At 39.3% G+C, this 27,664-nt stretch overlaps 1 protein-coding gene across 1 annotated transcript in view; it reads right to left on the bottom strand.

Moving 5' to 3' along the window:
- Exoc4 (exocyst complex component 4) overlaps window positions 1–27,664 on the bottom strand; it is a 741,149-nt gene that overhangs the window by 375,938 nt on the left and 337,547 nt on the right. Inside the window, exon 10 of the mRNA XM_051151762.1 lies at window positions 13,900–13,996. Coding sequence (XP_051007719.1) covers window positions 13,900–13,996 — 97 coding nt within the window. The remainder of the gene's footprint in view (window positions 1–13,899; window positions 13,997–27,664) is intronic.

Here is a 27,664-nt window from a genome sequence, read left to right on the forward strand (position 1 = left end):
TCCCTTCCCTTCCCTTCCCCTTCCTTCCCTTCCCCTTCCTTCCCTTCCCTTCCCCACCCTTCTCTTCCCTTCCCTTCCCTTCCTTTCCCTTCCCCTCCCTTCTCTTCCCTTCCCATTCCCTTCCCTTCCTTTCCCTCCCCTTTATGCAAAAGAAAAGCCTAAATACTAAGGCCCTACAAATCTCTCAATCCCCCCCCCCACACACACAATTTTTAACTGTATACTTTCACTTTCCAGAACCTCTGATGTCAAGACAACTATAATTAGTGTAGGTATGTTGGCTCAGATTTGGACATTATTCCTATTGTGTGGATGAAGAAACCTAGGCTTGGAGAAGCCCAGTAAACAAAACTGGAATAAAAGCTAAGATTGGCGATACTCCTAAATCTGAAAGCTCATAGAATGCTAGACATTTAGGACAATTTAGAGGATTTGAAGCTCCCCTTTAAAAGTTCTAACACATCTCTCTTGTATAATATTTTCATAAATTTTATTCACTTATTTATTCATAAATGTCAAGAACCAGTGCTTTAATGGCAGTGGCCATGCAGTGTGCCTCTACATTTAACCTTCCTAAGGGAAACTGCTCATTAGAAACTATTCTTTATTAAAGCCAAAGAACAGAAAACATATGCTATCTGGGGGAAACACATTTCTCTGCATAATTATCTCTATTTCCCCCAACTTTTTGCTGTAATTTTAATGCTTGTTGTCTGAGACAGGGTCGCATGCATCCTAGGCTGACCTTGGCATCACCACGTAAGAGGACTTGGCATCCTCATCCTTCTGCCTCCACCCCTGAGTGCAGGATTACACTGAACACTGCCATTCCAGGCTTCCCATCTGCACTTAATTCTTAAGACTTTCTTGGGTCTAATCAGCCTGGACTAAAAAAAAACTTGATTCCTCCAGCCCTGACTTCTACTGTCCAGGGCTTGACAAATAGCTGTGGACAAATATTTCTCTTGTTCACATCGCTTTCACTGAGCAGCTCAAAAGCAAGCATTGTTTGAAAAGTGTCAACACAGGAAAGGGTTTTAAAACCTGCCTTACCTTCTCTCATCTGTCAAAAAGGAAAGAAATTCAGCAATATAGTGGAGACAATTCAGCTATAAAGGCAAAGGTATTTACTGAGCTTTGGAGAATTTACAAGAAGTGAGGTGATGTTTGCAGCGCTGAAGATTCAGAGAGAAAAGATTAGAGAAGGTGTTTACAATGTTAACCTGCCTGAGAGCATCAGAAGTTCTAGACGTAAATACTTTGTGATACTGCTATAGAAATGTATCGTGGTGCAAATAATGCACAGAACTCTATTATCCTTTTAAAAAAAGCACCTCAGAAACATACGTTCACAAATAAAGAGCTATCTGGATAAGAGGCATTTTCATCAAAGACAAGAAAACATACAGAGAACCATTTTTATTATGGTAATTGATATTTGGAGAAAAAAGTCCCTGATTGATAAACCAGTAGATTTAACAGGGAATGTAAAAATATAGTATCTACTTTTAAAAATGTAAATATCAAAGCTCCGCCCAGACCTCACTGCTGCCAAGGGCAGGCAGAAGACCTTATGATAAACAATTATGTGATGGAGAGGTGGAAAATGGAGTAGTGTGTGTGTTATGGAGAGAGGCAGAACTGAAGATAAAATAGTGTAATGGTGGTGACAAATAGAGAAAGGGCTGAGGTCAACAAGCTGTCATAGGCCAGTAGGGCTGGCGGGTTGGTATACAGCAGCCTGGAGCTCAGGCAGACACAGACTCAGCCCCTGAACCTGCTGCCAGGCCTCAACATCCCCCTTGCTCTGGGCAAAAATAGAGGTCCAAAAATGAAGAAAGGTTCACTTTCTGGATCAGAACTCTGTAAAGGATCACCATGGTCCGCAATGCCACTAGAGGCCACTTTGGTGTCTGTGGTTCATGCTGCTGCCCCAGGTTGAGACAAAGCCTGAGCTCTATGTGGACTATGCAGCCCGTGCCTCTACCCGGTGCCTTAGTGATGCCCTCAGGCTTTGCTGCCCTGGAGGACATCTTGATATGAGTGGCATGTGTAGCCACTTGAGAACATGTTGTGGCCTGCTAAGGGGCATTCATGGGCCATGGTATTGATATGGCCAAGGGCCATTTGATGTCTCTGGCCTGTGCTACCACCAAAGCCCTGTGGAAGTCCATGATCTGTCAGCTGCCTAAAGCCATATTAATGTCCATGACCATGGGAGAGCTGGCCCTGGCCCTCGTCTCTGGCCACAGTTGATGGCATTTGGCCTGGATGCAGGAAGAAAAACTCATCCTCCATTGGTGGGATAGGCACTATGAAGTGACAACGCTCCAGTGAGTATACAGATACAAAATTTGGACTTTTTTCTTATCTTTTATTTCTTTTTTTTCTCCTTTTTTTTCTTTGGAGAGGTCATGGGGGACTTGGGGATAGACATAGGAAGACTGGAAGGTGAGCACAATTAGGGTGCATAAGGTGAGATTCCCAAATAATCAATAAAAAATTTAAAAGTGTAAACATCATTACAGGCACTAAGAACAGTGTTCTTCCTCCCTCAAGTTGCATTAGAAGTTGCCTTCAGGTCTACCATGTAGTACATTGTAGAACTTATGTTCACCTTTATCTCTACCAGGGAACAGGAAAGGAGTCAAAACTTCATCAAAAATGGAAAATAACTGATTACTGTATAGCTGAGAGACTGAAGAGGCTGGTGAAGGGCCTTTTGTTCAAGGCTGCTCCTTCCTCCTTGGTCACCAGGGTGACTAAATCTGTCTCATCACAGATGCTTGCTCCCTCTCTTCCCTTTGGACTTTGCCTTCCCCTTTCATGCAGGTTACCTTTCTACACTCCTCTATTTCTTCCAGACTACAGTGTGGTAAGATGGCACCAACACTGTCGGGACAGAAGTCACGATGGTCTTCTTTCCCTGTACTATGTTAGCACGATGACTATTCAGACAGTGAGAAGTGCATGTGCTTAAATCCAATCTCTAATAAATATTTGGGAATAATATCATACTTGCTATGTTGTAAGAAAAGAAGAAAAGCTCACAAAACCAGAAGTCCATTCACAAAATAAAATAATGCCATAACACATAGGATCTTATGTTCACTTGAGAACAAGGCTGAAGTCGGAAACAGGTCAGTTGTCAACATAGCAGATTCATTTCACTTTATCCTAAGAAACAAAGTGAAGGAGAATATCATTATGCTGTACCTTTCCTAACTTTAAAAAAATATTTTATTTTATTATATTTAACTATGTTTATCATTTTTCAGTGTGTGTGTGTGTGTGTGTGAGTGTGTGTGTGTAGGTATGTCCACATGATCGCATGTGCCGCAGAGGCCAGGTGTGAGCCACATGACCTGTGTGCCGGAATCAAAGCAGAGTCATGGTGTTAATCACTGAGTGTTCTCTCCAACCCAATGCAACACTCTAAACTATTCAGAAGTCCCTTTTCTAAGATAGAGATTTCTGTATTTGGAATAGAGAAATTTCTTTTAAGTAAATTTTATTTTTAATTGGCTAGAAATTTTATCACGGGTAAGTTTATATAGTAAACATCCTCAAGGTATAGAAACTATTATACTCAAATTAGCCAGTTAAGACTACAATGCTTCCTTCTAAAATGGCTGAAAACTTTGTAGAGTTCCTTTTCTTTTGGAGAACAACTGAAGAGGCAGGCACAAGGAGCACACTGGGGTGCCATGAGCACAGCTCCTACAGACAGGGCCTTCACCTGCTCTCTGAGATGGATTATATACATTCTTATCTTAGCTGTTTAATACACATGTCATTTATTATAACCCAACGGAAGAACTGTATCTATGAACCACTTCATGATATGCTGATATTCTAGAGTAGAGACCAGTCTGCGCTACCATCAGTGGGTACAGGTGTTGAGACTCCTCTTCATTTGGGGTGTGGAATGGAAGCACACACTTGCACTGCAACAAAGGTAGCAGGACTCAGGGCACTGGCTCCTTCAACCCAGGGCTGCATCTCAGCTGCTATATTTACAAAAAGCATAACTATGGCCAATTCATGTCATCTCTTGGACTCAGGCTCTTCAAATACAGGGTGGGAGTGATAACTGCACAGAACATAGAGAGCCCCTAGAAAGAGGAGGTGAGGTGATGATTCTAACGTATTTATTACATCGCTGGGCACATCGCTAGGGTTCAAGGATTTTAGCTATCCTTTTTCATCGAGGGGACTTAAATGTGAAGAATACAAAAGCAAATTATAAAAGTGAGACCCAAGACATGCGCATTTAGGTAAGGAAGCTCATGCTATATTACTGTAATATCCTAGGCCCACAGTGTTTAAGGACCCCCAGTTATTTCATGTTCAGCACAAAATACAAAGTATTATTTATTTTCTTCTATACAATATAACAAGGAATCAAAAATGTATACTCATTACTATCTACAGCTGCAAGTGGGAAACAACATTAACGCTGAAGAGAGTTAATGTTTGCTTGGTTTCAAACATGGGGTTATAAATTGCGCGTGAGCAATGCAAGCAGAATGACCAGGATTGCATCACTAGCCTGACTCCTTGTGGTTTCATTGATGGTTTTTCTGGAATTTGCTGTGATAATGAGTATGTGCACTGTTGATCCATTAAGGACTATGCCTGCTGTCTTAATGTACTCCCTCAAGTAATTCCATCGTGTTTGTTTGTGAGAGGCTTCGTGCTATCTCAAAGACATTCAAATATCTGGGTCTCTTAGGATGTGCTCATATACATAAATTACAGAGGGGTGCACTGATTGCATTATAAATGCACTTATTTTTCCTTTCTTCTCTCTGCAGAGGACACACCACTGGCTATGTTCTAACCAAATGCAACCTTCTTCAGAGCTGTGATTATTAATTGCATATTAAAGTACAACTGATGTTACTCTTCGTGGGTATTCATCATCCATCACATGAAAGGGTATGTGAAATATGAATGGCATGCAAAACTATATCTCACCCAGCTTCCACTGAGCACAAAGTGGGCATGACTTGGTAAAAAGAATCTAGAAGACTGGCAGGACACAGGAGAAAAAGACAACTTGGAAAATAAAGAGAAATGAAAAAAGGCTACTTGGAAAAGATTATACTTTACTTTTTCAAAGACAGCAAGAAACACAAACAAACAAAAGAATGCAGATAACTAATATTGCAAAGATTGTTGTACTGCAGCAGACTACAAAATCCACACAAGTTACTTGGAAAATTTCAAAGTGGTCAGGCAAGCATTCTTCCAAATTTAAATTATACCAAACACCCTGCAGAGGCTCTAAAGGCTGTGACAAAATCCCATTGTCATTAACGTCTATAAGAGTTTCACCTCTAGTACAAGAACATATAGAGAAATGAAATTTTTGACAGCCTTTGCAATGTTCAGTAAGGTGGAAGTATGTTTGCAAACGTGAATCCTGACTGACTTGCTGTAGCACTTTTTCTGACAGACAATGTTAAACATGTCGCACACAGGAGTTCTTCTGATATGTGTGTGGTGAGAGAAGGGGAGGGGAAGCTTCATAAGCTGTCATGGGAAATTAACAATCTACTTTAAAAAGTTTACACACTATCATCTTAAATCAAAGGCAGTAGCCTGTCAGCAAACATAAGGCAGGAAGACGGCAGAAGCGGTGACTCGCTGCCTCAGTCTCGCCCTCATGGTTACTTCCAAGACCTGAGTAAGAATTGGTCTTCCTCCAATAACTCCCCTAGAAAGTACAATCGGAACTGTATTCCTGCAGTTTCTCTACGGAGTATTAAAAGCTACCATAAGAAGAGATCTAGAAGAATGTGTGTTTCAGAAGGCAATGACCAGAGTTACAGAGTATGACCCATGACCCATGGACCATGACCTGTATGACATCATCTAAACAGATGTCTGCAGCCATCTTACTATGGTTCTCGAAGGAAAAAATTCATGTACTTAACTTCACAAAATTCGTTCTCCACATATTTATTGAGAAACTAGTATTGTTTTGCAATATCAAAGCTATGGCAGAAACTATTAACAACTGGCTCCAAGAACTGTTTCATGAGTGAGGAACACGAGAATGCTGCACAAACTGTTGGGTTAGGCCTTTCTAGAGCATGGAGGGCAGGGAAAAGGAAGCAATGAGAGAGGAAAAGAAGGTTCAGAAAGCTCTACTGAGAAGACGCTGCTATAGGGTATATACAACTTTAGCAGGTAGAAGAGGAGGAAATGAACGATATGGAGAGAAAACACGCACAGTGCAACAGAGGGTGGCACAGCCGGCTGCTTAGGAGCTCCAGTGACAAAGAGTGCTTCCATGAACTATACGAAGTACAATCGAAAACAACTTTAAAAACAATCAATGTCAGAGGTTAACCTTGAAAGTCAACATGTCAGGTGTGGTGGTGTATAGCCTCTAAGTGCAGCACTTAGGATTGAGAACATGGTAGGCTACACAGAGCACCTTGTCTCCAGAAGGACGTTGAAGGAGTGATGGTGGAGGGAATGAGACAGGGAGAAATTTACATAGCAATCAAATCAAGTGTAACAGAAAATACAATAAACTAACACTAGGGAGTGGCAGCTTAGAGGAAAACGTAGGTTCCTTTTTATTTAGAGAAATAATGCTCTCAATTTTCCTAAAAGGGTTGAAATGAGAATGAAATGGACTCGCTCAGATGCATTTCTGGGCTTTGAGGAACCTCTGTCTAACCTGTCCAGCAGGCTCAGGTTCCTAATTGCATTTTGAAGAACGGGTCCAGGTCTGCTTCTCTTACAATTTTCTTCATAATTCTTACTTCTATCCTTACCATTTAACATTCTCCCATCACACTTCATGCTGACACACAAGGCAAAAACAAAATTTAAAAGGCATCAATGGCTTCCTAGGTGCAAACACCCTGAGCATTTGTGGCACAGCCAGAGAGCTTAGGATGGCTGGCAAGGCACTGAAGGTCACAGCAATCCAAGGAACACCAAGAGGGGCCAAAGGGTACTAAATCTCAGTAGGTACACTGGCTCTGACATATGACAAGTGAACAAGGAGAAATAGCTATAAAAAGCATAGGAAATTAGTCTAGTACACTATGAAGAGGATATAGTTTTTTAATATGCAGAATTAAAAGGCAAGATTACAAAGCCATTCTGAGAAAAGCTTTCAATATAACAGTTCCCCCACCTTGAAGCTGTCCTAGTTCCCCCCACCTTTGAAGCTGTCCCAGTCCCTCCGCTCTTTGAAGTTGTCCTAGTTCCCCCCACCTTCGAAGCTGTCCTAGTTCCCCCCCCACCTTCGAAGCTGTCCCAGTCCCTCCACCTTTGAAGCTGTCCCAGTCCCCCCAACCTTTGAAGCTGTCCTAGTTCCTTGTAACTCATGTCATTGGTCAGTTCACACTAGTCTTTCAGCTCCCCACTGTGGCGCAGAGCATGTGCTGGATGGCGCCAGCACCATGTTCCTGTCCCAGCCTGCTCCCTCTATTGTGATTCTGTGGGAACTTGGCTCATCACACTTACCAAGCTCTTCCCCTCCCCGTTGAACTGAATTTCTTGTTTCCCCCCAAACTAGTTTACCAACTTTTGCTTAAGAAGGTTAATCCAATATTAGCAGTTATTTTTTGAAGGTTAATTCTCAGTTCTGAATGATAAGTATATTCATAATGGCCAAATATTCAAACAATAATTCATGAAAATTTAAAGTTATGGAAGTGCTTTAGTATTAGACAGATGCCCTAATATCAAAGCTAGCAAAGTAGAAATAACTAATGAGAAAGAGAGAAGGAGGAAGAGGAAGGGGAAAGGAGAGGGGGAGAGAGGAAGAGAGGGAGAGAAGAGATCTGAAGGGAACAGAGAATAGTAAAATCTTCCAAATTGAATAGAAAGACAATGCATAACCTACACCTAAAGAAATATGTTATTAAAGGTAGAGATTGTATTTCTCTCTAGGTATACTTATATTATTTTGATTCTAAATTACATTATCAATTTATATTTCTAAATCAGATGTAAATGGGCCCATGGCCAGACATAAACATACTTCATTGATGCTGAGTAGGCATATTTTGGCTATTACAGTCCAAAAGAGAAATGCATGTTCAGAATACATAAACAGCAGTACAAAAACTATGTAAATTCTTGCACTGAAAAGGTCTACTGCTGGCCTTTATATGGGAGCTATCAGTAATATTAGTGGACAGTGACAGGATTGCTGAGTAGAGTATCTCAGCGGCACAGTGGCGTTTTTAGTGCAGTGGGGTGAGAGTCTACATCTCAGGAGTCACAGCAAGAGGAAAGTCGTATGAGTACACTGCCATGAGAAAACGAAATAGCAAACAGAAAGAGAAGAAAAGAGTGAGGGAAAGAAGGGCCCAAACCAGCCATGTTACAGGAAGGACAGGAGTGACTCCCAGATCTGACCATGACCTGAGTGTCCCTCTTACTCAAATGTGGAGAAGACAATTAATGCTAAAAGGATGGAGAAGGCAGTCAGAACTTCTTGTCTTGCCAGCAGCAATCAGCAGTGCTGACAAGTTTGATTTAAAACAACAACAACAACAAAAGCCAAAAGAACTTACTGATAGAAATACATCGGTCCAGACCTCAAATGCAGCACTTTGTGTCAGAAGTACAGCCATAGAGGCAAAAAGCGTGCATCCACCACTTAAGCACCCTGCTAACTCCGTCTGACCCAGGCTGCTGATTTCTCATCATTGCCTTCCAAAGGACACTTCCTCGTTTTTAACCCATCTCATTACTTAGAGCCACATTCTAGCATTTATTCAAATCTTTACTTTTTCACTAATCTTTCCAGTTTTTTTAATTTCCATTTTTACAAAATGTAATTATAAGGACTTTTTGTGCAAATGACTGCCGAATGGCTTCTCCCAACACCGTGGAAACTGCATGCATGCATACGTATGGATGAGTGGTTTAGCTCCTGACTGACTTCCATTCCACTCAGGTTCTGTAGCCATGCGCAACATGTACCACATAACAAACGTTAAAAAGCTTAGAATAAAAGAAAACGTTATCTCCAAATCTCTGACACAAGATTAAAAGCAGTTAACATTTATAATGTAAAGTTGAAAACATGTATTCTTCTGTGGGTTTTAGAATCTACATAAGCCAATGCCCACTGCACCTCAGGCATCGTAGGTCATATAGTCTGAAATAACTTTTCATAATTGAGAAAAACTGTTGTGTTTCTTAAAAATGTAACACCATAGCCAAAGTGCCTCTCATGTTTGAATGTCATCTTCTGGATTGTGTAATTGTCAGCACCTTTCAAAATGTGCACATTGTCTTTAGCTCATTAAGAACAAGCATGTAGGCTGGACATTGTGGCACATGCCTTTAATCTCAGCACTTGGGAGGCAGAGGCGGGCAGATCACTGTGAGTTCAAGGCCAGCCTGGTCTACAAAGCAAGTCTAGGATACCCAAGGCTATACAGAGAAGCCCTGTTTTCAAAAAAAAAAAAAAAAAAAAAAAGAATAAAAAAGAACAAGCATGTATCTGTAGAAAGCTAGCACATGCCCACGGGGGCTCAGAGAAACACCCTTCCTCACATCAGCGCACACATCAATTTACCTTAGTGGAAATTTCTCAAATATAAACACATTGGCAAAAATATATAGAATAATTATTTAAACTCTTGACATTCATATTTACTCTAAATATTAAAAGTGTAACTTCCTTTTAAAACAAACTACATGAACACACAAAGCTCCACATATCCAATACTAAGAAATTCACTTCCTGAATGAGGGCAAAATGCCACAGAAACACAGAAAGATTTTAATGCAAGGTTTCTATTAGTTAGATTTCATAATCTTTGAAGTGTTTTCAAAACAGATCCTTTGTATTAGACTAGGTTTAGACTAACATGTAGTTTGCCAATAAAGTCATTCTTCTGTGGTTATTCTATAAATTTGGAAAGATTAGCACTCAAATACTACTACAAAAGCCAAAATCAAACCATGACTTTTGTAATGAAGCTTGCCAGACCACTCATTGCTTCAATAGAAAATAATAATTTATAAGTAATTTTTGAAAGTACACTGTATGAGAAATCACATGAAGGATGAACACTTCAGGGCAGCTGATTTTCACCACAGAGCATTTGCCAAATATAACTTGAGAAAATACCACCAAAATGAGCTACATCAAATTACTCATTCGACTTCTAGCTAAATCACTGTTAGGAGGGGCATACCATTTTTGCTACAGTGACCTATACTAACTACACTAAGCCACACTGACCTATCCTTAGCACGAGTTCTTCTGTACCTCAAATTCAGTAAGAGCCCTAATATAATAACTTCTCCTGAATACTGATATAATCAAGCTTTCTCTGTACTTCCCAAGCCTTTAGGAATTACAAATGTAGTTAGTTAGTTCAAATATACGTAAAACAGGGTTTTTCTGCCTAGTTCTGGCTGTGCTGGTCTCAAACTCACAGAGATTGCCTGCTTCTGCCTCCCAAGTGTGGAAATTAAAGGCATGCAACACCATGTCCAGTCCTATGTTTTTTAATGTCTAAATATAATGCCCTCTTAATTTAAGCAAAAGGAAACCATTTCTATTCTAGCCACACTGAGTACAAGTTCCAGGTCACATGCTCCAAGAGGGAGCTCCCTTGTGATTCTTGGACCACACTCTCCTCCTGCCTTTCACTTGTGTTTCTTCCAGCCATTTCTCATCTTCTCCTTCTCTGAAACATTCAGGGTCACTTCTCTTACCACAGCATCAGATTTGAAAAAAAGTAATGCTCTTACAAAGACCTTCCCAACTCAGACTCTCAAAAGCACCCATAAAAGAAATACCATACTCTAAAATCCACATTTCATTTGATTTTTTTTAATACGTGATGATAAGAATTGTCAAACTGGTTCAAGAGAGTCCCTGCATCTTTCCATTCACTGACAGGTAAGAAAGATTCCACGGACTCACCTCCTTCCCAGTACCTGCTGTGTCCAGACCTGTTAACTTCTGCCTCCTACACAGATGGTGCTACCCAGCAAGCACCTCAGAGACAAGATGTCATCTCACCTGTGTCCTTAAGCCTCCAGGAAGAAGAGTCCAGTAATAGCTAGTAACAAAACTAAGGGAAAAGAGCCTGGGTATGAGCTAACATACCCTGCTAAAGTTTTCATTTTAAATGTCAAGTTTCCTGTTCCCCTGACATCTTTACATTCTTCTATCTGTCTCATTTTGGCATACTGTCTTTTAAATAAGGACATGGGCTTGGACAGTCTATTATGATAACTACTAGTGAAAAGTTAACTCATGATAAAAATTAATGTGTTAAAATATACCATATATTATATATACACCATATAAATGTGTGTATATATGTATGTATATATTGAGTCTCCTAATTACAAAATTTAATTTATAAACTTAGAAGGAAGAATGGACACTTAGAAAATGTAGGAAAATAATAAATAAAAATTTAAAATGCTAAAGGACTTAGCCAGTTGAAGCTTTATAAGCCTGTTATTAGATTTTAGCTGAAAGTCAATAGTGCTTTTAAGGAGCAATGCTTGAGATTATGCCAAATGCTAATGTAAAGCCTGCAGCTGTCACCAGCTTAGAACAGAATTCTTCTTGCAAGCCACATAATATTTTTGTTAGTCATATTAAGAGATGCACAAAGAAAAGAACCAATGACAAGTTATGTTGTGTGACAAGCCTTCTTCAGTTCCTGTACACAGTAACTTACAGCTCTGCATTAAAACACAAATGGAATGAGTAAGCCATGTGGGCATCCGAGACGCTGTATAACAACTCTGTAGTAGAGGAGTGCTGCACTAAAAAAGCCTCGTCATATGATTCGTCTAAGTTCTGCCCTCCATTGGCCTCCTTCCATAATTGAAATAATCATATATATTAGGACTTAAATGCATGGCAAAACTGGGCAGCAATGTACAGTTTTAAACTGAGTTTAGAAGAGGCCTATATAGATTCAGGCACATTCTGTTTTCTTAGCAATTAACAACACTAAGTAACCATCAATTGAAATTGCAGAACGCATGCTAAACTAATTAGCATATGTGAACAATATTATTAGATACATAAAGTTTACATTACAGTTTACCTATTATAGGAAACATATATCAACAAACTTAATACTCTTATTCTTCTTAATCCCATGATTCTAAAGTGATTTACTTGCAGCAAGTGTTTAGAAAGTTAATGTGTTATTCTGAAATACATCTTGTAAAGAATTCAAAAGTTTCTGTTCCATTACATAAAATACAGTGACTATAAAATAATTCTTTACAGAGAAAAGTAATATTATATTATGTAGCTAAATCCAAAGTTCCTTTCATAAACTGTGGTAAAACATATAAACATATAATATGAAATTTTCTTTAGTAGCCATTTAAAGTTTACTGTAAAATAATGTAAAGTATGCACACTGCCTGTAAGATCAATTAATACAGCCATTATGGAAAACAGTGTGAAGGTCTCCCCCCCACACACACACACACCAACTTACAATTAGAAAAATAATTACATGTGATCTAGCAAATTCAAAATTAGGTACACACCCAAAGGAACAGTAGAAAATACCAGAATATCCTGCAGCTGATGACTGGATAAAAGAAGTTTGATATTTACACACAATAGAACACTATTCAGCCACAAAAAATACAATGCTCTCATTTGTGACAACAAGGATCAAACTGCATGATCTCATTCTTGTGCTGTTTTAGAAGTTCATCTCTACAACCTAAGAGAGCAGCTTTGGTTAGCAGAAGATAGGATGGATAGTGAGTGGGATGGGCAGAGGCTGAGCTATGAGTAGCCACTTGAAGAGAGGCAGGACTGGTATGTAGTTGTGCACTAGGAAGGCTACAGACAATAATGCATACTTCAAAATGCAGGATTCTGAGATTTTGCTTAAAAAAAAAAAAAAAAAAAAATAGTACATGTCTAAGGTATTTAACCTGGAGGTACAAGATTCTTATATGTATGAAAACATCATGGTACCCTGTTATATCTACAATGTTTGTTCTTTACGTATTTTTATAAATCAATTGAATAAAGCATGGTATTAAACACAGCATCAGAGCCTCCCTTAAGTTTACAGACAGGTTTAACTCTGTCGTGCACACAGACCTCCAGAAATTACTCACTATAAGGCAAAGTTTGCAGCCATTGAGCAATTGTCCTTTAACAGACGCAGAAATGTACCTGTTTAAAAGTACTTAGGATGTAGAATATTTTTTTTGTAAAAACAATGTAAATTATTCTTTCCTACAAGCTAGTATAATTGTGATTACCTGCCAAAACACAAAGCATATTTAGTTCTTACCATCATTAAGATCTGCAAATCACAACTGTTTAAGGATGTGCTAATTCCCCAGGGACAGTGGAGGAGTCATCCGTGTGAACGAGGAAGAGAGACCATGGGGTCGGTAACATGTTTTTCGTGTGAAAAACTACAGCAAAACACGCTACAGGCTTGTGTGCTGCATTTCTGTGACAGCAGCGCAGAGGTGCAGTAAGGCCACACATGGACACACAAGCAAGAGCAAGACTGTGGGTAGCAAATGTGTGTTTATGAAAACAGATGGCAGGCTAGATGACCCCAGTGGGCCATGGCTTGCTAACCACTGAGACAGATCCAAGAAAGGGGGAGGAGGAGAGGAGAGGATGGGTACCACTAGAGAAGAAAAGCAAAGAAAATCAAATCTAAGTGTCTGAGGGCTAGCACTCCGGAGAACAAGGAGCTGCTGGGCTCACATTATCTGGCCTATTGACTAACTTTCATTGTGAAGCCTTACAAAATGAAACAAGTTTCTTTTTCCTAATGACTTGATTCAATGCTAGCTGAACTATTGGCACCCAGCACATCAGCATAAATAATGAGAATATTGATCATGGGTAAGTACATCATAGGGAGGCTGACTTACCTCAGTAATGGATGGAATATGACGGTAATATTCCTGGCTCCAGGTTTGCAAACAAATTTTGTTCCTCCACCTTCGATTAAGTTGTCATCAGGACCTCCTTCCGGGAAAGATGAAACTGAGAGTTAGCTCAGTAGAAATTTTACAAATTAGCAAACCAAGCCTATCTGCATGAGTGTCGCACTGTCACAAGAACCACCTCCTAGGTCACCCACAGTATTTACAGTCATTGCAAACAATATGAATCAGGCTTTCTCTTCAACCATCTATGGCATAATTACCCAGAAAAGAAAGAAAATGAAAGCCCAAGAATAACAATTGACATATGGTAAAGCAATGGGGCAAGGTAATAGCAGAGTTGAGGATATAACGTTTCTCTCCAGTCAGTAGTGTCTTCCTTGGACAGTAGGGCACACAGACAAAGAAGAAGTTACATTGAAGGCATTCCCGGTGGTAAGATGTATATAAATCCTATTCTCCACACTACCATATCAAAACTCCTCTGAATGAAAGACACACTAAGATTTTTATAATACTGGGTGAGAGATAGAATCCTGGTCATTAAAATATATCATTTATTAAGATCTTTACTTTATCACACTAGAAAGAATAGTTATTTAAATAAACATTTATGTAAATCGCTCAAGTACATTCAGTGAGTAAATGTAAGAAAAATAAATTTTGGGGGGTGGGGAATCCCAGTGGTTAAAGCACCAAGTGCTCCTTCTAGAGGACCTGGATTCAATTTGCAACACATGGGAGGTCAAAGCCATTTCCGACTCCAGTTCCAGGGGACACAACGCTCTCTTCTGAACTCCTACAGCACTAGACACACATGTAACCCACAGACATCCATGATGGTGATAAACATGTGAGCGCACACAAGCATGCACATATTTGCACATGCGGTCACACACACACACAAATTAAAAATGAATGTAAAAGAAACTCATCAAGTCATTCTTAAAACCATAAAATGTATCCACTCCAGCTCTCAGCTGGCAACATTCATGATTTCCAGTAAGTGCCATCCAGTATCACGGAAAATGTAATTGTCTTAAAGGAGGGTACCACACTGCAAGCTGGATTTTATTTCAAGCTACTGACATGTATTTTGCAAAATATAAAATGGCTGTTCTCTTGATCCTATCACAAGTCTTTAAGCAGGGTTTGCAATTCCAACCAGGACTTACATTCCTCCCTCAAATGATGCTTAACTGGTAATTAACTGAGACACCACAGGGTCACAGTACAGGAAGTAACTGCCAAGTCACACACTCTGAGGCAATAACAATTTCCATCACTATTTTCACAGATTTAGTTGCAGAGAGTTTAGACTACAGAGCTGCATATAACTTCAGAAGGTAGGAGAAATGCTTCTGTCACGCCTCATGGATTTTTGAGGGCTTTGTTTTTGTTTTAAGTGAAATTCAACTGCTACAATCTCTAGTTTGTCTCCACTTTTATCTACTCCAAGAAGAGTGGATTCTTTAGATTGGCAAAAATTGAGAAGAAAAGGCAGGGCATGCACAGCCTGGGAAGCTCCTGTATTCCATCTGAAAAACCGTGATGTCTACAAATGCTAAGTGAAGTTATGGAGTTTCGTTGCAAGGGTAGAATACTTACAGAACATGTGCAAAACCCTTTGTTTCGATTGTCGATACAAGGAGGGAGGAGGCAAGTTTACCTAGAAAGGACTTTAGGAAGGAGGGAGGGAGGGAGGGAGGGAAGGAAGGAAGGAAGGAAGGAAGGAAGGAAGGAAGGAAGGAAGGATAAAAGCAGTAAAGAATGAAGTTGTCTAACCACCTCTAGTAAATTGGTAAATAAATGTGTCTCCCATGTTTAGCTAGTAAGCCATGTGCTTCCTAACCAGGTTACATGATTTTTAGTGTATAATTGGTGCTTAATTCTTTATTTACCTCGTGTTCTTTCTTGGCAGTTTCAGAATTCAAAACCATGTTATTTGGTGGGTTTCTTCAAATATATACCTGACCTACGCTTATTTTTTTCTCTACTTTAAAACGTTTCTTGATTAGAATTAATTGCATGATATCAAACACAAGCAAACCTGGCTTTGTTTATTACCTATCTTGGTGGTCACTGAGGCATCGAGGAGATTGGCAAACCCACGTGAAGCTTCAGTGGTCTGTACCAGGGGCATCAGCATTTAGACAGATACTACTTGGATCAGTTGTTAACCTTCAGAGCACAGTTCTGAGTTTTAATAAAAATACAGGCATGTGCAGCTCTTTCTTCAAATTAGTGACCTGCCTCTTCACGTTATCTGCGTCACAACACAACAACTGGAACCAGGCCTAGTGATGTCTCACTAATGTTTGCAACTTAAATGAAAGCATGAGGATCAACACAAGGACTCCGGGTACAGCTGTAGAGAACGCTCTCTGCGTGAGCAAGGCCTGGGCTCACTGAATATACAGGACCAGAGAGAGAGAGAGAGAGAGAGAGAGAGAGAGAGAGAGAGAGAGAGAGAGAGAGAGAGAGAGAGAGAGAGAGAGAGAGAGAGAGAGAGAGAGAGAGACAGAGAGAGAGAGAGAGAGAGAGAGAGAGAGAGAGAGAGAGAGAGAGAGAGAGAGAGATCTTGGAAAAGGCTAACAAAAATACTACTCCTTTAGAAAACCCCTTCCTCAAAAGAGCATTGAACAGTTACATATACAGAAAAGAAACTTAGGATAGATTCTTCTGCTTCAATGATTTTTCCTTCCAAGACCAGAACATGTAATCAGTATGGAATCACAAGAAAAGGACAGGGGAAATAAGGTTATATTCTGCACTCCAGGAACAGCATGGACAAAAAAACCCAAAAACTTTATATGAGATGGATGCAAAAACACACAATTCTATTCAGGATGAGTATTATCTCAAAGTGATATGAATTAAAATAAGTGAATTTTGATGATTTCTAAAACTATCAAATGCTATGATTTTAAGGACTCGATACTTTTAAAACAACCAAGCCACAGTTCTCCAAATGCGCAGCATACATGGTGTGCATGCTCAGCTTGTGTACCTTGGCCACAGTGGGCTCACTTTTGGAGCAGCATTTCTTCTACCAATACCTTTAAGACCAATATCTAGTTTAAAACAGACAACTCTGTCTCCCGAAGCCCACAACTCCACTAAAAGTAACTTTATATAAAACAACCCAAATAAACCTAACATATGTCACTATATGATTTCATTAATGCTTGCATAATTTATCCTTACCTAAAGAGGTTAAACAGGCATGCATCTGTTGCTTGGGTGGAAAAAGAAATGGAGACCCAGGTGAAAAAAATATTCAAATTAGATGAGAAAGCATATATGAAAATCTACTGTTGACTGTCAAAGCCCAGCAAATGTGAAACCAAAAACAATAACAACAATAAAACAAAAAAAAAAACCAAAAAACAAAAGAAAGCCAATACCAAATATGAAGAAGGGAGCCACTATAAATGTCAGTGGGAGAGATGAGGCTGTGGCAATGCAGGGAGAAAGACAGGGTATAAAGTTCCAAACTTAGTCACAGCCCACTGTTCAAAACTCCTGGCCACTGAAGGAAATGTTGAGAGATTCATGCAGTGTGCTGGTACATAATAAGAGTGAAAAAGACTCTGCTCTGTCTACTTTAACCCTAAAGCAAAATTCTACGTACAGGAACCTTGCGTGTTCTCTTAGCTCCATGCCTATGTACACCCTCACTACATTTGATATGATTTCCTCTCTATAAAGCAGCTATCTAAATCTAGGTTATTAAATGCTATGAAATATATGTGTTTCTCCTGCCCCCAATACCTGTATGGGGTGCCTAACCTCTAATTCACAAGTATGGATCAGGAGGGTGATCCTGCATGGACTCAAGCAAGCCTAGGACACAGATGGCTGTGTCGCTCTTCTCTTTCGCGCTGCCTCTGTCTTCTATTAAGGTACGGTAAGCAGAAACATCACTTGTTGCCTCTTAATTTCACCTGCTGGTCCTCCAGATCTATATGGCACTGAATTTCTGGTCATTAGAGACAACTCAGTCTGTGATATCCTCTTATGGTAACACAAAATTGACAAAGTTACTCAATTATTAATTTAAAAAGAAAACAGCATCCCAAAGACCTGGTTTTTGAAAAGAAAGCTATCAGAACCAAAAGAAAGGCCCTGACAAAAGTTCACAACACCTGAGTGTCTCTACCATCAAAAGGGACTCTGCGTGGACTCTTGGCACTTCAGTGTTCTGGAGGAGAAACAGAACTCACCTCTCCTCACATGCCCTCCCATCCAGCCAAGTAGCCTGGGAACTGCTGTCAAGACCGTTAAGGAGCGAGCTGCTCAAATTCCGAGACTTGCACTGACCGCATAGGGACAGCTCTCGCCCTCATTCATTATGCTTGCACTCTAATCTCAGCTGGGAAGGCCAGGTGATGGGCACCAGAGAAAATGCTGAATGATGATGGATGGTTAGAATGGAAAAGAAATTGACAGTGGGATTACAGGGAGGCTGTACAGCACAAGATGATGGAAGAACACCCCAGTTATATTTCTTGCTTTTTGCAGTGAGGGGAATGGTTTGACAAGCTCTCCCTGAGGACTGGCAACAAACCCCAAGGCCAACTAACAACTGTGGTATGACAGCATTTTAGCACTCACAGACCAGCCCATTCCTTTAGAACTCATTTGGAGAAATTGGCTGCTAAACTTACCTACTCCTTGATTCTTTCCAGCTAAGATTTGCTGTCATTGATAATGAATATAGTCATCTTAATAAAGCAGAGAAAACAGCCAATACCACAGAAAAAAACAGAAACCAATGTTCTCCTTGAAATGATCATTGTGAGAAGAGAATGATCAGTAAATCTGTAATCAGATCTCAGATCTGTTATTTATTATTAGTATAATTATAATAAATTCATTAAAATAATCTTAGCCTAAGCTAATCTATTTATTTATAAAATAGAAATTATGGTCAATTCCTTCAAACATAATGTGTTAATGTCTAAAAATTATATAAAAGGACATTAGGCACAGTTCTTGATACACAAGCACATACACCCTAATGAAGCAAGTCCACTTTTCCTTTTGGGGATATCAGATAGACAATGAGGTGTGTGTGTGTGTGTGTGTGTGTGTGTGTGTGTGTGTGTGTGTAGGAGAGAGAGAGAGAGAGAGAGAGAGAGAGAGAGAGAGAGAGAGAGAGAGAGAGAGAGAGAGAGAGAGAATCTATCAACATATTACTTTAGCAACAGTTATGGTCAGTATCTTAATGAGTCCAACATTGAAGTTGTAACAAATAAATTTGAAACAAATGAATAAAACATTCCTGTGAGTTCATTTGCGGGGAACAGTATCACTGCAGCCGCAGACTGAGAAACAAGCTGCTCTCAACTCTTAACTTTTCAGGTAAAGTAATCAATCTCTAATGTATACACGCTAGCACTGTGAACAAACGCCTGTGCCGAGTACTTAAAATAGAACAGAATGTGGTAGTGACTTCCATTAAGTTACAGAAAGCAGCACGTCCCAAATGACATTCTGAATGTGTCCTGTGTTTAAAATTGGCTCTCAACATAGTGAAGAACTGCAGTGAAGATGAAATATTTTACAATGAATGTCTGACATTAGAAAAGGCATGCAGAATAACAAATATGGAATTCCTAATTGCATCAATAAAAACCCTGTTTAATTGGATCTAGGCGCCAGCTGAGCAGTCTGAGTTTCAAGAACTGGGGTGCCACCTTGGCAGAGGAGGCAGCCTTGCGACTAAGCGCTTCAGCATGTGTGTATCCTTAAAGCATGGTGTGCCCTCACAACCTATTCAGGTGCTACCACCACCTCCAGCCTCTGACGGAGACTGTGCACAGCCCCGGGGTATGGCCCTGAATCAAAGAGAAAATAATAACAAAATGTGCTTACCGTCAAATGCTTTAACTATTTCAGTAAAGCAGTCAGGACCAGTGGTTTAGTTTGCTAAGGGTGACTTTGAAATAAAATCAGGCAAAACGAAACACCAAAACCACAAACCCACCAAAAAACAACAAAAAATAAACAAACAAAACCCCAAAGATAAACAAACAACAACAACAACGGAAAAAACCATCCACTTCAAAGACAGTAGAATATTGGGACTCAACTTGTAGGTAGGGATATAAGATTCAATGAAAACATTATTTTAATCATTGATGTATCGCTAGTACATGGGACAGTTTCTAGAACATAATAAGCATTTATTGAACGAATACATGTACAAACAAATTGAAGAGAACATCTTCTCTAGAACAAGTGAATCATGACTAGAAGCTGCCTATGAATAAACAGCAGATGTAGTTTTAGAAGAAATATGATCAGCCAAAACTCCAGGTTTTAAGAAAAAAACTGAAAAGTTAAGCTATTTATTACAACATAAGTTGAACAAACACCTTGAGAAATTTTTCACAATAGCTCACATGCATTTATTTATTCTTGATTTCCTCCACTGTTATGATCAAGGCAGGCACTGTTACCCAGGATATAAATAAAGAGGTCACTGGGGCAGGAAAAGAGACACGGAGTCGTAACAGAGCTACCATGGAAGGAATACTGATAGACTCCTTATAAAAATCTCTGCTCCTGGCTGTATTAATATTCCTGAAATATTATCACCAAATACAAATGTAAGAACTATAGGCTTCTCGTGGGGAAGCGGAAGTCCATTTTTCTCAGGGACACATATGGTAGGCTCAGCAGTCAAACTTCAGGCTGGTGACTTAGAAGCATTTTAAAGACATATAAGCATCATCAACCTGTTTAAGATTATTTTCTCTTCACAGAGAGTGAGATGTTGGATAAGATAATGGTGATACAGAAAAATTCCAAAATATACAGCATTGAGCCCAATTTAGTTATGAGATGATACATTTAAGATTTTTTTCATAGACTCAAGACCAAACATATGTTGGTTATTCAGGTTTATATCGAAGAAGTCTCACTGATTAAAGATACAAGTCAACGCAAGAGAAATCATATTTCTTTCTATAAAATGACCACACAAGCAGTGTATTTGGTAGAAGCACATTTAATTATCCAACTGAGATCAGGAATTTCTTTTCCTCTCTAACACAGTCCCCATATCAAGAACTAGATGGTGCTTTCCCATCTCTCCAGGCAGTTGGCAGGGCCTCTGACGAGCACTTCAGCCTCCCTCAGGCTGACAAGGGCTCTCTGGGTTACAATGAGCATGAAGGTAGAGACAAGAAGTGGCTGCACCTTTCAAAGACATGAGGATTTTTTCTATTTCTTTTTTTAAAAGTAAAGAAACCCATGCCTTCCGGTGCTTTGACGCAGGGCTACCACACTGCACTTCTACTTCCCTACACAATGCCCAAAGAACACCTCTCTAGCATCCCCTTGGCAGGCAAATAGTAAGGGTGTCCCAATCCCACAATCCACTGCCTTATGGATCCATCACCACTGTTCAACATCTGAGTCCCTGAGAGGAGAACATGATGTCGATTAAACAGGTAGTGGGGTTTATATATGTTTAAAATGCTTAGGAAGGTCATGTCAGATTCATTTTGAAGTCGGAGTATCAAGAGACCACCTACAACATGATAGGGCAAAAGGAAGGAAAAGGGTCTGGGTTAAGAACCTTTCTGATAGGAGGACAATGGGAGAAAAGGGGGACATATAATGGAATGTTCTTGTAAGAGGAAAAATAGGCAATTAGAGATGAGGAAAGCCTTGACGAGGGTGGACAGGACTTGCCTCAAGGAAACGGTAGAAGCTACTGCTAGGGAGTCTGTAAGGTTGGAGTACATGGCTGTAGTCAGGTGAGAAGCTCTAAAATGGCAAATAGTAGCTAGGTGCTCGGAGAACACTCTTTTCCACTGTGAGGTCAGAACCACAGGGGCACCTCCTCTGAGGTAGAAACAGAAAGGAGAAGACACATCTTTGATCAAATGCCTAAGGAATTTTACTGCTGGGCACTTGGGAATGAGAGTAAGCCAACAAGGAAGGAAATTCCAAGGACTGCACCAAGATGAAACAAAACAAAAAAAACGGAAAATCATTTGGTCCTTCCAGAACCCAAAACACCAAGAAGAGGAAGATAACCTCAATTAGGAACTACATGACTACATAGTTACTGTACATCGGTCATATGTCCCTTGTCGTGAATAAGAGTAACTGTATAGAATGTTCATGAAGTATTACATTTGTTGGAAGTGTCTGTGAATGATTGGACAACTCATTTAAGAACTTCCACTGAGGTAGAACACATAAAATAATTCCTATAAAGAGTACACCATTTTATAATCCTATAACTGAACACATTTGTTGGGTACAGTGGTGGATGCCTTTAACTCCAGCACTTGGGAGGCAGAGGCAGGAGGATCTCTATGAGGTCAAGGCCACCCTGATCTACAAAATGAGTCCAGGAAGGCCATTAAGAAACTAGAACTGAATACATCTAAATAGAAAATTTCATAATAATCTAGTTAATTAAGAAAGTTAAGAGGGAAAGATATTGATGCAGCTTCATTAGCAAGCTTTAAAATAAAGTGAATTAGAAGGTAATGTCACTAAGATAGACGTGTCCCTCAAAGGCAGTCAATAAATGGTACGTATTTTTAAGGACTGTTTTGGCTTAGAAATCAAAAGAAGAAACTCATGTTTCAATAAAGAGGAGAGAAGTAGAGAAAGAGGCAGAAGGGGAGGGGGAGCAGAAGAGGAAAGGGGCACCCCTTAACTGTCTTCAAACAACCAACTAAGAATTTGGGAACTATGAGATGTCATGGATAGAAAAATGAATCCACATATTTTAAGGTTCATAATGTGATATCCTGATACACCAGAACACGTGGTTGTTAAGAGGCTGGAGAAATGGCTCAGACATAAGCAGAGTGTACTGTTCTTGAAGAGGACATGATTTTAGTTTCCAGCAATCCACAGCAATCAGCTAACAACTGCCTGTAACTACAGCTAAGGAGGCCCAATGCCCCCTTATGGCTGCACATGTACCTGCACTCATAAGTTTAGAGACAGTCAACATACAGGGGCCCTATCACACATATTATGTATGTGTGTGTGTGTGTGTGTGTGTATGAATGTATTTATGTATGTGTTTTTGTAAAACAAGTTTCTTTGTGTAGCCCTGGCTTTCCTAGAACCAGCTTTGTAGACCAGCTGACCTTGAGCTAAAAGATTCGCCTGCCTCTGCCTCCCAAATGCTGGGAATAAAGGTGGGCACCACAGTGCCTGAATTAAAACTCACATGATTAAAAAATGTAAATAAGTCACTTTTAAAAACTGTGGTCATCCAGAGCTTTTCCAGAGACAAAGTCAGAAGGATCCAGAGGTGACAGCACATTTAGAAATGTGGTAAAAATTAGCAATAGAAAGTAGCACACTCTACAAAAGGGTGAGCCACTTACCAAATGATCTCCAGTCACCATGTGTGTATTTTTAAATGTCTAATCAATAAGACACAAGGGAACTTCAATTGACCATCTTTGAGGAATACTTCTGTCTTAGTGTCATTATCTTCCAACTCACTTTATTTTAAAGCTACATAGGGAGATTGCATCGATCCATTTTCTTCTCATTATTTTAACTAGTTTTAATGATCTTGAATCTATTAAATACATTTGAGTGCCCATTTGGGCACAATCCGGTCAGAGGTCTCATGCCTAAAGCTAAATAACTCTGTTACTGATCAAATGTTGAACTTCATTTACATAGTGTATTTTTAATGCTGTAGCATATATTAGCACTCCATAGTTATTTATGACTGAATAGTAGTCCACTGCATGTTCACGGCACATTTAATTTATGGCATTATGTACCAACTGATCAGCAAGGCTTTCCACTTTGCACCTATCATAAACAATGAAGATATGAACATCCATACACATGTGTCTGTGAGAAAGAATAGTGCCAATTCTCTTAACCAAAGGTTATGCTTAGCCTTTAAAGAACAGTCAAGAATGTTTCCACAAATCTGGTATTCAATACTATATTTTAGTATTTGTTTTTTGTTTTTCTGCTTCCAAATAACTAATTCTAAGCAGAAAGGTCTAGGTCTAGGTGGATAAGGAAAAAGAAATGAGAATAGTTGGTTAGAAATCAAAAGAAATATCAGTAATTTATTCCCTTGTAGAGTCCCTTCCCACTAGCGCCAGCTCCTTACCACTTTACCCCTCTCTATATGGCTTGTTGTCACTATTAGAATTTTATATAGAAATAGAAAGGTGTATGTGTTGGGGCATGTCACAATTACTCCACTGTGGCTAAAAGTAAAAAAAGAAGAGTTTAACTGACTTTATTTTATCTTATTATTTTAGTGTGTGTGTGTGTGTGAGAGAGAGAGAGAGAGAGAGAGAGAGAGAGAGAGAGAGAGAGAGAGAGAGAGAGAGGGTGGAGAGGTCATGTTTACCTGTGTATGGTTGTCTTATGTGGCCCTATTTGTTTCAGAAAATATTACAAGGTACATTTGGTGATGCTGAGCAACAGCAGCATTTAAGAACTGCCGAGAGAGAGAGAGAGAGAGAGAGAGAGAGAGAGAGAGAGAGAGAGAGAGAGAGAGAAAGAAACTATATGTGCTATCTGCAGTGTTTTAACTAAGTATAAACATTGTTTTGTCACATGATTAAAATAGGGTTCTCCTATCAGTTGAACTTTGGATAGTGGGGTATTTATTTTACTGTTTGCTAAGGAAGTCTTACTAAAATCAGACCAGATGTGAGGGGAGCAGAGTACAATGTGGTGCCCTGATTTGCTAAGCCAAGCTCAGTGCCAATCTCCCACTCCCACGTGTGTCTGGGCAACTAGAAACTGCTAATGATGGCTGCAAACTAGACTGGATTTTTGTGACACTGAGACACAAGAAATTGAAAACAGGGTGTGCCCAACAATATTACTTGGCCTTTGAAGTAGTCTACAACATAGTTCTTTGGGAAGGAGAACTGCACAAATTCCAGCTCAGATGTAAGATTTGGTTCTAGAAAATGCCTTTTTTGGCTTAATATTCAGAGACATGCTTAAATCTGTTTACTCCCTAAGTAGGAAGGGAATTAATTCTAAGAAGTCAACATGACAGTTACAAAAAATAATGACCCAAAATGACTAAGAGAAAAAGAATGGATGGTGGGCTCTTAGAACAAAAATTTAGAGTCAAAATACAGTAGCATAACAGGATTGTTAAGCCTCCTGACAAAGATAATCAGAGCTGGCATGCAAACAGAAAGAGCATTATTTCACAGCTCACTGGAAACATCTGCACCACAAAGGGACAGGTGGCTTTAAATAACTTTACCAGCAAACCCAGTTACTAAATTTAATTAGCAAGTCAACTTTCCAGTCATGGTAGACAGCAAATCTTGCAATTTTCCTGGAACTAAAATCAGTCTTGAATCTAGGGAGATGACACAGTAGGTAAAAGGTTTGTTGGACCCTGGATGCACAGTGAAAAACAAAAAGCCAAGATCATCTTCTGTTATTCACATGGACACACCTGTGCACACACATGCATGTATACCCACATACTCACCCATACACTAATGGGCATGAGAAAACACACACACACACACACACACACACACACACACACACGTTGAGGGGAGGACTTAAAAGTTATAAACATTCTAGGTAATCTCTTCCTCTTCATCTCCTCGGTGATAATTTTCTCATAATCTCAGGAGAGGTATAGAGACTGTGGGAGGGGATAGAACCCTCAAATATTTACAAGATTCCCAAGATGAGTCCATCCTGGCCATTTCCGTTGGTCTCCTGAGCTTTGAAACTCAACAGAATTGACAAATGCCTTAAGGCCATGTCTGCATCTTCCTTCCAGTCCTCCCTCCCTTTCTCTACCAGCTTCTCTCTCCCTGTCTCCCATACTGTCCTCCAAGAGATGGTTCCTAGTGCTGAGCGTACAAGCAGTAGCACCATGCCCAGCATAACTTTCTCAAGCTTCTCTCTGAGTTGCTCTGTTTTGTTTCCAATAATCCTTTCTTGTAAGCTCATCAAATACATTTAATGTAGTTTTAAAGCTTTATCCTTTTTTGTGTGCCCTCCTACAAAGTTAACTGTGTGGTCTGAATAAGAATGGCCCCCAAAGGCGGATGCATTTGAATGTTTAGCCATGGAGGATGGCAAGACTGAAAGAGTAGGAGGTGTGGCCTTGCTGCAGGAAATGTGACAGTCGGGTGGATTTGGGGTTTAAAGGGCACAGTGGCTCTCTCTCTCTCTCTCTCTTCCTGCTGCCTGCAGGTCTGGATATAAAACTCTTAACTGCTTCACCATGCTGGCCATGATGATGATAATGAACTAAGCCTCTGGAACTCTAAGCAAGCCCCAAATAAATGTTTCCCTTTATAGGAGTTGCTGTGATCATGGTGTCTCTTCACAGCAATGGAATGTTGACTGTAACATTAATAAAGGCACAAGTCATACTGATGCAAAGAGAGGCTGGCGCAGAATCTGTCTTCACCCAACAGTCTACACATATCTATACTCCAGAATGAAATCACCCCAGAGCAAGTGTCTGAAAAGGCTGCTCAGATGTTCCTATTGCTGTAATTGGTCTGACCAATTCTCAAAGTAAACCTATGATAACCATTCTAGCCAATTCAATTAAAATAATAAATCAATAGATCACTATACAGTATTTGCCTTAAGCATTATTACTTATTATGATAGGCTGAAATATAGTAACACATAATAAAATATAAGCTAACACATTATAAAATAAGCCCTTAAGAAAATATAGTTCTCTATTTAACTTTTATAACAAATAGTTCTGTGATAGTTAGCAATCTGTTTACTGAGTCTGAATCTTCAATCTCTCACAACAAATGAGAGGTGCAAACCATGGTGTGTTCTTTAAAACAGATCTAGCTGAACTTTGATTTTCTAGATCATAGAATTTCTACTATAATCACGTCTATTAACTGCCTTCTTTCTCAAACTGTATAAAATAGTGAAGTATAATTGTTGTCCGAAGAAATTATGTTCAGTTATAACCACTGAAGCATCCATCAGATGTAGTAATTTTCTTTATAATTTAAATGAGAATGATATATACATTTTTGCTTCAGGATTATTGTGGTGCCATAGAAAAAAATGGTCACCACTATTTAGAGCTGACACTTTTATGAGTTCCATTTCTAATTATTAACTATGAACATACTCCATTTGTTTTAGGGGTTCCTCCCACAGTTATCATAAGAATTCCCCAATGCAGGAAAACAAAATGGGCAAAAATTTTGACAGATCTATGTATATTTATTAAAAAATATTTCTCAGTTACTCACTCTAAAATAAGCTCTAGATATAAAAAAAAATCACTACAATCAATGGTTTCAGAAGAAATATGTTAACAAAAAAATACAATCTCATTGCATTTATAATCAGGAACTCAGCATCTTTGTGCATAGGCCTGTGCTGGTGGGAAATTCAATATCAGATACAGACAGTTAAAGACTTCATCAAATTAATGTTATGATTAAGATATAAACAAAACACATTAGAAATTATAAAGCTATTATAAAACATGACAAACAAATAAACAGGCTTACAGAAAGGACCAGCTTACAGAATAAAAGCCAAAAGAGGAACGCAAAATTGCAGTTATTTCATAGAGAAAAAAAATGACATTGCTCTTCCATAATATAGTCGATATTAACAGCATAAGAGAACAGATTGGCCAAATAGTATATGCTATGGGATTTCAAATATTGGTATTGAGGAAATACTCCATTTGTCTGATCAAACCTAGCGACACAATCACAGAACAAAGGAGCTACTTATC

This window comes from Acomys russatus, chromosome 10, assembly GCF_903995435.1.
Source record: "Acomys russatus chromosome 10, mAcoRus1.1, whole genome shotgun sequence".
Lineage (NCBI taxonomy): Eukaryota > Metazoa > Chordata > Mammalia > Rodentia > Muridae > Acomys > Acomys russatus.